The sequence below is a fragment of the Gekko japonicus genome, unplaced genomic scaffold (assembly GCF_001447785.1).
Source record: "Gekko japonicus isolate JY-2015 unplaced genomic scaffold, Gekko_japonicus_V1.1 scaffold1009, whole genome shotgun sequence".
NCBI lineage: Eukaryota > Metazoa > Chordata > Lepidosauria > Squamata > Gekkonidae > Gekko > Gekko japonicus.
The window spans coordinates 664,815-675,131 of record NW_015160867.1 but is presented as its reverse complement, the minus strand read 5'-3'; the positions used below and the strand labels follow the sequence as shown (position 1 = coordinate 675,131).

The 10,317-nt window shown below is 49.3% G+C and overlaps 1 protein-coding gene across 1 annotated transcript in view; it reads left to right on the top strand.

Annotated features, from left to right (window-relative positions):
• Positions 1-5,891: 5,891 nt before the first annotated feature.
• The window catches only part of HCN3 (hyperpolarization activated cyclic nucleotide gated potassium channel 3), a 46,658-nt gene continuing 42,232 nt past the window's right edge, over positions 5,892-10,317 (top strand). The window contains exon 1 of the mRNA XM_015422078.1: positions 5,892-5,917. Within this exon, the coding sequence (XP_015277564.1) occupies positions 5,892-5,917 (26 nt within the window). The remainder of the gene's footprint in view (positions 5,918-10,317) is intronic.

Genomic DNA, 10,317 nt, shown 5'->3' with positions numbered 1-10,317 from the left:
GGATGCTGGACTAGATGGACCTTCACTAGGGTTGCCAAATCCACTTTCCCCTCGGAGCGGGGAAGCCTCGGTGTCCAGGAGGTCCTTTTGGGCGCGTGCGTGCGCAAATCGCGTGCACGCCGGCAGGACGTCACGGGAAGTGACGTGCGACGTTGCTGACGTTGGGGGCATGGCCGAGCTCGTCGGGGGGAAACCATATGGTTCCCCCCCCCCGACGAGCTCAGCTACGCCCCCAACGTCAGCAATGTGGCTGCGTCACCTCTGGTGATGCAGCTTTGAGGGTGGGGTTTCCCCCGGGCCCCGATTCCGCCGGGGCAGAAATCGGGGCTCCAAAGTGGGGGATTCCCCGCCCCCCAGGCCCATTTGGCAACCCTAACCTTCACTGGTCTGACCCAGCATGGCTCTTCTGATGTCATTATGAGGGGAAGGCCTCGGCCTCTCTGCCCTGTCGTTGGCCCCCCAGAGGAATTGGCTGAGGCCACTGTGTGAGACAGGATGCTGGACTAGATGGGCTGCTGGTCTGATCCAGCAGGGATCTTCTTGTTTTCTTATTAGGGAAGGCCTCGGCCTCTCTGCCCTGTTGTTAACCCTCCAGAGGAACTGTTTGAGGCCACTGTGTGAGATGGGGTGCTGGACTAGTTGGACCACTGGTCTGATCCAGCTGGGCTCTTCTTGTGTTCTTCTGTTCACACTATTTTTTTTGATGCACACTGTTTTGTGTTGTTCCCATCGGTCCCATTAAAGTGAATGATGTGACTTTTGTTTTGGGAGTATATATGAAGCAGATTCCACTGTGCGCGACCTCAGGCAAGCTGCTCTCCCATATTAGAACATGTTGCGTCGCTATAGAAATTTCAAAAACATTCCCGTTCTTGGAAAAGGGACAGGTGAGTCCATAGAATGTTGGCAAATGATTCAATTTCTCTTTGGGAAGTAGGAGGTCTCTTTGGCTGGGAGGAAGAATCTGTTTTGTTATCACACTGCATTCTTGAGACTATCCAAAGGTGGCCCTTTAAAACTTGCTGAGAGCCTTGTTCGCCCCCCAGGTCAAATCATCCAAGAGCAGAGGTCAATTGGGGGGGATCGCGGGGGATCGCAGTTCCCCCGGGTGAGATGCAGGGGGCAGGGCACACGACGAAGCCCCGCCCCTTCTTCCGGCCGCCCCCTACTTCCAGCCTCATTCTGTTGCAGAAGGAGGAAGAAGCAGGAGGGTAAGTTGGCATCCTCCCCCTCTGCCTGGCCGAGGCCACTCCCAGCCCCATCCAGGAGCTTCCCCAAGGTAGCTGTGTTAGTTTGTTCATGCAAAATAGTCCAAGAGTTCAAATAGCACCTTTTGGAATAACAAATAGCACCTTTAAGACTAACCTTTAAGACTAAGAGTGAGTGGGGGGTGTGGCCTTATGACACACTTCCAGTGACGTCAGGGGGTGTGGCATATGCTAATGAGTTATGCTAATGAGTTCCCCTAGCTCTTTTTCTACGAGACGACCCCTGTCCAAGAGTAACTCAAGCAGCCCCACGCAACTAGGAGGCTGACAGGGACATTGCAGTGCCCCCCATTATCAAATAGTTCCCTGCACAGCATTCTCAGTATTTATGATGTTTTATGGTGGTTCCTGGCCGCAAAGATATCCGGCTGGTCTTGACCAGCCCTGGCCCCAGCCTGGTGGAACTCTCTGCCAAATGACATCCACGCCCTGCCTGACATTAAACTTTTGCAGGGCACGTAAGGCAAAGATGTTCTGCCAGGCCTTTGGTTGATCTCAAAAGGGGAAAACCTAGCATCACAGAGGTCCCAGATATACATATTCCGCTAGGAGAAACACCATCAGAAATTGCCGAAATATAAAGTGTATTTAACAAATATAAAGTTGGTGGTGTCACCACAACAAAATTGAGTACATACTGGCCCCGGTCACACGAGAGGATTTGGGCCGGGAGAGGGACGGATCGGGGGCGGAGCAAACGGGCGCGATCCCACCACAACATCTGGGAAGCGTTGCGCGCCCGTCCCCGATCCGGCCCTTCCGACGATAACACCGCAGCAAAAAAGAACCACCTACCGAGGTGGCTCTTTCCGAAAGGCCGCATCAAAGCCGGCCGTGGGATCACCGGTGCGTTCTTCCGCCGGCGCATCCCCTGCTCCTGGCCGAACTTCGCATGCTCAGACATGCGCAGTTCGGCAGTCTCCCGTGGCTTTCCCCCCAGTCTCCCAAGCATCTTATCGTGCCTTAGAAGATAAGACGTAAAGTCCATGTAATCAGTTGGACTTGATAAGAGGCGTCCACATAGTCATAACATTTTCCAAACAGCCTTTGCAAAGACGCCCGTTCTAGATACTTAAAAGATGCGTTTCCTTCGACTTCTTCAGTTTGCCGACTGTGTAGGTGGAACCTGATTTCAACAACTGGTTGAGGCCAGCAACGGTTCTTTACATCTACCCAGCACCCCTCCTTCTCCCCCACGACTGAATGCTGGACATACCAGCTTGTTTTTAAAATGTTTTCCAATACTGAAATGCTGAATGTTTTATTATTGATTTTTTTTTTTATGGTTTTAACGGGGTTTTATTGTATCGAATTAGTGTGTTGCAAACTGCCCTGAGCCCCGCACAAGTTGGGAAGGGCGGTCAAGAAATCGGTCGGGGAAGCAGAACTTGCTGGATGTACCAGGTCCCCGAGCTATTAAATGCGTTGTGACCAGGAATAGGGCATTTTCAGTGGCGGCTCCTATCTGGTGGAACGAGCTCCCAGAGGAGATCAGGGCTCTGCGGGACCTAGCACAGTTCCGCAGAGCCTGCAAGACGGAGCTCTTCCGCCAGGCGTTCGAATAGGAGCCGCCACCGCCATGGTACCACCAACGCCATGGCACCATCAACGCACTAGAATCTGGGTACAGGGTAATCTGGAGGTTGAGCACTTGAATGAGATTTCAAGAGATAGCCATCTTGGTTTTTATGCGAGGAGTACTGAATATATTTTTCTATTATTATAACTGGTTTTAAAAATCTTAATGTATGTATTGTTTTATGTTATGTTATGATTTGGTAATATGACTTGTAAGCCGCCCTGAGCCTACGGGGAGGGCGGGATAGAAATACAAATAATAAATAAATAAATCTAATGAAATAAATAATAAATAATAAATAAAATGTGTCTCTGCCCCAAGAGCCTACAGTCTCAAATCTGATACATGGCAGATCAAAAAAAAAGGGAGGGGGGGGGAAGACAGAGGCATTTCAAAAGGAGAAGAATCTGCATTCATTCCAATTATGTGTGTATTTGTTTGGTTTATTGAAAGCTCTTTATGGTCTGAGACCAGCTTACCTGCGGGACCACCAGTTCTATTATGAACTGTGGTCATCTTTGGGGGCCCTGTTGCCGGCACCCCCACCTTCTGAAACCAGGTGCTTCATTGTCTGCCAAGTGATCCAATTGACTCAACTTTAGACTAGAATGTCAGTACCACATCTAGAAAAAGAAGAAGAAGAGATTGGATTTGTACCCCGCCCTTCACTACCCAAAGGTGTCTCAGAGCGGCTTACAAACTCCTTTTCCTTCCCCTCCCCTCCCCACAACAGACACCCTTTGAGGTGGGTGGGGCTGAGAGAGCTCTGACAGAAACTGCTCTTTTTCAAGAACAGCTGTGTCAGAACTATGGCTTGCAAGTGGAGGAGTGGGGAAGCAAACCCGTTTCTCCCAGATTAGAGTCCGCGCACTTAACCACTACACCAAAACAGTTGTTCCGATACTAAAAGGACTGAATAATATATGTCAATTTAATTGCTTCGTGCAAGACAGAACTGTTATTTTTGAAGAAGGGTTACACCGGAACAAACAGAAAATATTGGGAGCCTTCGTCAAAATAATTTGCAGTTCAGCATTAATTGTTTCATTTTTATATGTCTAAGCAAGTCTTTGGACTTTTTTCATTGAGAAGTTTGTACTGTTGCACACCTAGACGTCCAAATACTTACGTGCACAACTGTACTTGAGCTGCATGTTTTGTTTGTACTTAGCATTGTTAAGAAAACTTTGTTGGTCCTTCTTCTTTAAGACAACTGTCTGCTTAAATTACTATAAGTAACTTAAAATAGAAAAAAGTTTATTTGAAAATTATTTAAATATACTGTCTTCCGCAGGGCCTGCAAGACGGAGCTCTTCCGCCAGGCTTTCAAATAGGAGCCGCCGCCACAGTTACCATCAATCCGGAATATCGGACTGGCCCGCTCTGAGCCTCACTGGTGAACATCTGGACCGTGGAACTGATCTTAAGACCTGAAGACAGAAGGAATGCAGATACAAGCCATTCATCTTAAGGTTACTCTGATGTAGCGAGCACTTTATTGTTAAGATTGTTTTTAAGGGATTTTAATATTTTTATTGTTTTATTTGTATCGGCCTGTTGGCTGTCTTCTGTAAGCCGCCCAGAGCCTGTTTACAGGGTGGGCGGGGTATAAATGTAAATATAAATAAATAAAAATATATTTTCTTGATATATGCTGCGCATATTGTCATGGTATTTCCAATGCTCCCTCCAAGCTGTAGAGTCTTGTGAGCAAACATTCTGCTTTGTGAGCGACTGGCATTAAAGTTGTGAGCGAGCGATTTGGCTCCTGCATAAACTTAGCTTGCTCTGGAGCCCTCCTTCCTGAGCTAAGACAAATATCTGTGAGCCAGAGGCTAAAAAACTGTGAGCTGGCTCACACTGGCTCAGCTTAGAGGGAACACTTGCTGTCCCCTTCTGTTGCCATCTTCCACCAGTGGGTGATGACTGCCTAGTCCTGTTTGGTGTTCCCTCCGTGATCCCTCCTTCCTGACTAGTGTTTTAATTGTTGTCTTTAAAAATGTTTTATGTCTTTTAATGTTGGTTTTGTTTTAATGCTTTCTGTTGGCTTTAATGTTATTTTCATATGTAATTTTACGATGTCATGTTTTAGTTTGTCAGCCACCTTGGTGGCCCTTGCGAGGGCAGAAAGGCAGGGGGTGATGGCTCAGTGGTAGAGCCTCTGTGTGGCATGCAGAAGGTCCCAGGTTCAATCCCAGTTAAAGGATCCTATGAGGAAAGGCTGAGGGACTTGGGGATTTATTTATTTATTTATTTATTTATTTATAGTTTTGATTTCTATACCGCCCTTGGCTCCGGAGGGTCTCAGAGCGGTTTACAGAGGATATGTACCAATTATACCTAATCTAGGACCACAATTCATTTTTTGGGGGGGGGTGGGGGCTGCCTACCAGCACCCAGCGGCATGCGTTTCTGTTTGCTGTTGCTTTTTCTCCGGGCGGTTTCTGATGTTAGTTCCGGCGCTTCGGGTGGGCCGACGGGCCGACGGCATCCTCGGCAGGCTTCAGCTGGTATTCTGTTTGGCGCGCAGGGGCTCCGACTGCAGCTCGGCTAACGTCCGTCAGGCTCCGCCGTGCTGCGTCCTTGCGTCATCGCCGCGTCATTACAGCTCCGCCTCCAACCGCCGTCGCCACATCCTCAGCCTGTCTCTGCTGCCGCCATTACTCCGCTGCCGCCACCATTTCTGCTGCCGCCGCACTCCTGGCACACCCCGTCAGGAGGTGGGTGCCCCCTGCCACCTATAGCAGGTACCCATTTGTCTACTCGTGAGACACTTTCGAGCCGCTGGGTGGGCGGGAGCTGGGACTAGGGCCAGGAGCTCACCCCGGCCGCGGTGGTCTCGAACAGCCATAGTGGCTTGTTTGCTAGTGCTGTTACTTGCAGGCATTAGCTGCCTGCGCCACAGCTCCCTGAATGTTCAGTCTGGAGAAGAGGAGGTTGAGGGGGACGGGACATGATGGCTCTCTTGAAGTATTTGAGGGGTTGTCACTTAGAAGAGGGCAGGGGGCTGTTCCTGTTGGCAGCAGAGGAGGGGACTCGCAAGAATGGGTCCAAAATTCAGGGCCGGAAGGTACTGGCTGGATATTAGGAAAAACGTTTTGACAGTCAGAGTTTTAGTAAAGGCACAGGAGCAAGATCAGACATTCTACAGGTCAGAACAAAGCTTGACTCACGGTTAACATTTTAATCCTCCATTCTAAGAATCCAAACATGTATAATGCTTCTCCAGCTTGTTGGAAAAGCGCTGGGAAGTAGATAACGTATCACAGAAGAATTTAAATCAGAGAAAATTATCGGGACATTCTCTAAATACTGGTTATCAATTGTATTTGACTGGGCTATCTGCATTAAACATAATTGAAACTAATGCTGAAATATGGGAATCAAGAGAAAGGAAGGATGGACCCTAGGGGGAAACGGAGAAAAGAAAGGAAAGTTATTCTTTGTTAAATTTGTTTCAGTGAATTTTAAATACCCACACCCTTTACAGAAAGGTCTTCATTGACATATGTGAAGAAATGCATTGTCTCCTGGGAGGTTGGCAAGGAGCCAACCTCTACTTAGCATTTTACCAGTTTCCCCTCTAGGCACAGACTTACCCCAGCCCACCTTCATACAAAGGCTAACAGGTCTAAGACAAAGGAATGGTCAAACTTCCCCATTTCCCCCCTCCTTCAGGCAAGGAGCAGAGAGTTGGGGGTGTCAAATTCTAGAGAGGCTGAGGAAGGAACTTCCTGGACACAACAGGAAAAGATGCCTTGACCTGGCTGACCAGGATCAAGTGGGAAGGGGAAACAGAGGTGATAAGTTCTCCTTGCAACAGGAAATAGCTCTCTTTCTTTGGGATGTTGGGTTGAGGAGAACTCTGGGAAACTGGAAGCAAGCTTCAAGGTAGTGGTAACTCTTTAGAGAACTAAAACAGCTAAGCTAAAGAGTCTGTCCTAGAGTTTACCATCAGCTACGGCTTGTATAGAGAAGGGACAGAAAATGTGCGTTTTCACCAATTTCTTTTCATTTTCCTTGTTCAAATCCGGTGCGGTGCTAGAAGGATGCTTGTATACATTTTTCTTTTTAATAAATACTTTAAACTTTTGATGTTGGGAGTAGTTCTCTATGCCACATAGACCCCTACCATCTCGAACATGCCATCAGAAGAGGGGAGCCAGGGGGCTGGCAAGCAGCTATTCCTCCTTAGGCACCCAAGGCACCCAGTTTGGTGTAGTGCTTAAGTGTGCGGACTAATCTGGGAGAACCGGGTTTGATTCCCCACTCCTCCACTTGCACCTGCTGGATGACCTTGGGCAAGCCATAGTTCTGACAGAGCTGCCCTCTCAAGGGCAGTTCTTGAAAGAGCTCTCTCAGCCCCACCTACCTCACAGGAAATCTGTTGTGGGGAGGGGAAGGGAAAGGAGTTTGTAAGCCGCTCTGAGATTCCGAGTGAAAGACGGGGTATAAATCCAATCTCCTCTTCCTCCTCCTCCTCCTCTGTTTTTGCAGTGGCCAGGTGCTGGGCAGTGGGAGACACAGAGGCAATGTCACGGCAGAGCCAGGGAGCCAGGCAGACAGGGGGAGTCACAATACAAGTCTAAAGGTCAGCCGGGAGAGCAGTTAGCAGAGCATTAAACAAGTTCCAAAACACCAGACAAAGCCGTAGTCAAACGTTACCAGAGGTCAGAGTACAGGGAGCAAAGCCGAGGGCATGGTCAGGTTCAAAGCTGGAAGCCAGGAGCCAGAGCAATCCAAACACAAGACGAGTCAAAAAGCCACAGAGTCAAACAGGAATCAAGGTGCAGAGCTTCTGGTTCTACGAACAAGGTTGCCAGCACAAATTGCTCATGGCCAGAGGCTCTACTAAATAGTGCTCTGGCCCATTAACTCATTAGCACCTTTGTGCGAGGTCCTGGCTGCTGTTAAAACTCAGGGCTCAAGGATCTCCGCCCTCTTGAACGTGCTTCTTTTCGTAGGCTAGCCAGCTCCTGACGTCTCTGATCCCTAAGCCTACTTACAGGTGGGGGAGATGCAGGTGGTGAGCTGCTTATGGCCTGCTCAATCCCAGGTGCAAACCGTCCTGTAGTTGACTCAGATTGCTGTGTATCATCCTCAGTACTTACAGTAGGTGCAGATCCTGATGCTTCTTCAGCTCTTAAAGGCACTGAATCCTCCCCTCTTAGGCTGTCAGGAGCTGGCTCTGGGGCTGAGTCAAGGGCAGGCATGACAGGCAAGGCCTCAGAACTGAGAAGGGGAGCTGGGTGTCCTGATCCTCCCAGTGGGTAAATCCCTACAATGATCGGGGTGGTGGTGGCAGGCTTCCCTGAGAGAGACAGAAAAGCTCCTCCAGGGTGTTGGGAGCCCCTAGGAGGGCAGGGCAGAACAAGGCTGGCAGGCCAGAGCAGGCATGTTCTACCACAACACTGATGGCGCACCTGCTGCTGCTGCTCCTGAGGAACAAGTAAATCAATATTCAGGTTAAGACAACTGCCCTCACCTGGATAGCCCAGGCCAGCCCGATCTTGTCAGATCTTGGACGCTATAGTCACAATTGATTGGCACGGTAATGAGATAATACGGAAAACAAGAAAAACTGTGGAAAAGTGACGCTTTTACAATCATCTTAGCCCATGGCAGGTTCTACATTACACATTACAGCTGGTATGATTATTGAAGATCTTCTTTGATCATTGTGAGACGTCACCAGAGGATACGAACGATTGAGAGACAGTTTTTGTCCCACATCTTTGTTCAGAAGAAGATCTTCCTTCGAAACGGCAAGACATTCCGGAGATCACCGTCAATATATTTTTCTATGATTATGTATATTATTTTTGTTCACTTTACTATGATTCCTTAAAGACATATATTAAGCGTCACTTTTTCACAGTTTTTCCTGTTTTCCGTAAGATCTTGGAAGCTAAGCAGGGTTTACTCTGGCAAGTCCTTGGATGGGAGACCTCCTTGGAATATCAGAAGCAGGAGGCGGGGGCAGGCTTTATTTAGCCACTTCTTTAGATATCCTCCAGGCCCCCACTAGAGGTCAGTCACCAGACGTTGCCATGACTTCCAGGTGCGCGCGCACACATGTTTTTTTAAATTAAAAATACAGATTAAGACAACCAACCCAAATCAGACTCACTGATAGGGTGGCCAGCTCTGAATTGGGAAATACCTGGAGATTTTGGGGGTGGAGCCTGGGGAGGGCAGGGTTTGGGGAGGGGAGGGGAGGGGCCTCAACAGGGTACAGAGAGTCCACCCTACAAAGCTGCCATTTCCCCCCTCCACACTAGGGGAACTGATCTCTGTAGCCTGGAGATCAATCATAACAGTGGGAGATCTCCAGGTGGTACCTGGAGGTTGGCAACCCTACTCACTGAGTCACTTGGGGGGGGGGAGAACCCATCTCAGCCAGGCAGCCATACAAATCATCACACTATGTCAGCAACCAGCCTAACATAATAATGACATAAAAGCAAGCGAAGATGACGACGGCAACGATGATAATAATGGCGATGATGATGATTTTGATTAAACTTATGAATCGCCCAATCCTCACTATTACAGGGCTCTGGATGATATACAACACATAGTAAAAACATTAAAAACCGTAAGGTAAGTAAATAAACAAGACAAGTACATCAATAAGTACATAAATACTATCTGAAGCAGTGAGCAGTGACTCAAGACAACTCATCCCCTGCCACGTATGCTGTTAGTCTCTACATGAGCAGAGGTCCATCGGTGGCTGTTGGACACAAGGTATAGATAGGGACTCTCAGTCTGGGGCAAGGGATGCTCTGTACTCTTGGTGCCTGGGGGGGGGCAACAGTGGGAGGGCTTCTAGTGTCCTGGCCCCACTGGTGGACCTCCTGATGGCCCCTGGTATTTCTGGCCACTGTGTGACAGAGTGTTGGACTGGATGGGCCTTTGGCCTGATCCAACATTGGCGTCTCTTATGTTCTTGGGTGCTACTGGACTCTTGCTCTTTTCTAATAAGAATTAGTATTAGCATTAGTAAAGCTCCCTCCTAGGGGGGGGGAGAGAGGAGCCCCGCCTTTCCTGCGGTGGTCAGAGTCTTCCCCCCCTCTCCGCCTTCACCAGTAGGGCAGCCGCCCTTCCCTGGTGGCCTCCAGCTCCAAGGGGCGACGGTGGGGAAGGACCCCAGACCAGTGTTCCCTCTAAGCTGAGTTAGTGTGAGATAGCTCACAGTTTTTTAGCCTCTGGCTCACACATTTTTGTCTCCGCTCAGGAAGGAGGGCTCCAGAGCAAACTAATTTATGCAGCAGCCAAATCTCCTGCTCACGACATTAATGCCAGTAGCTCACAAAGTAGAATTTTTGCTCACAGGGCTCCACAGCTTAAGAGGGACCATTGCCCCAGACCCCGGTCGTCCCGCCCGCCCCGACCAGGCTGGGCGGCGATCTGCCGGCCGCCGCTAGGTGGCGACGCCGGCCGGCTCAGCCCCTTCCCCGCGGGCCG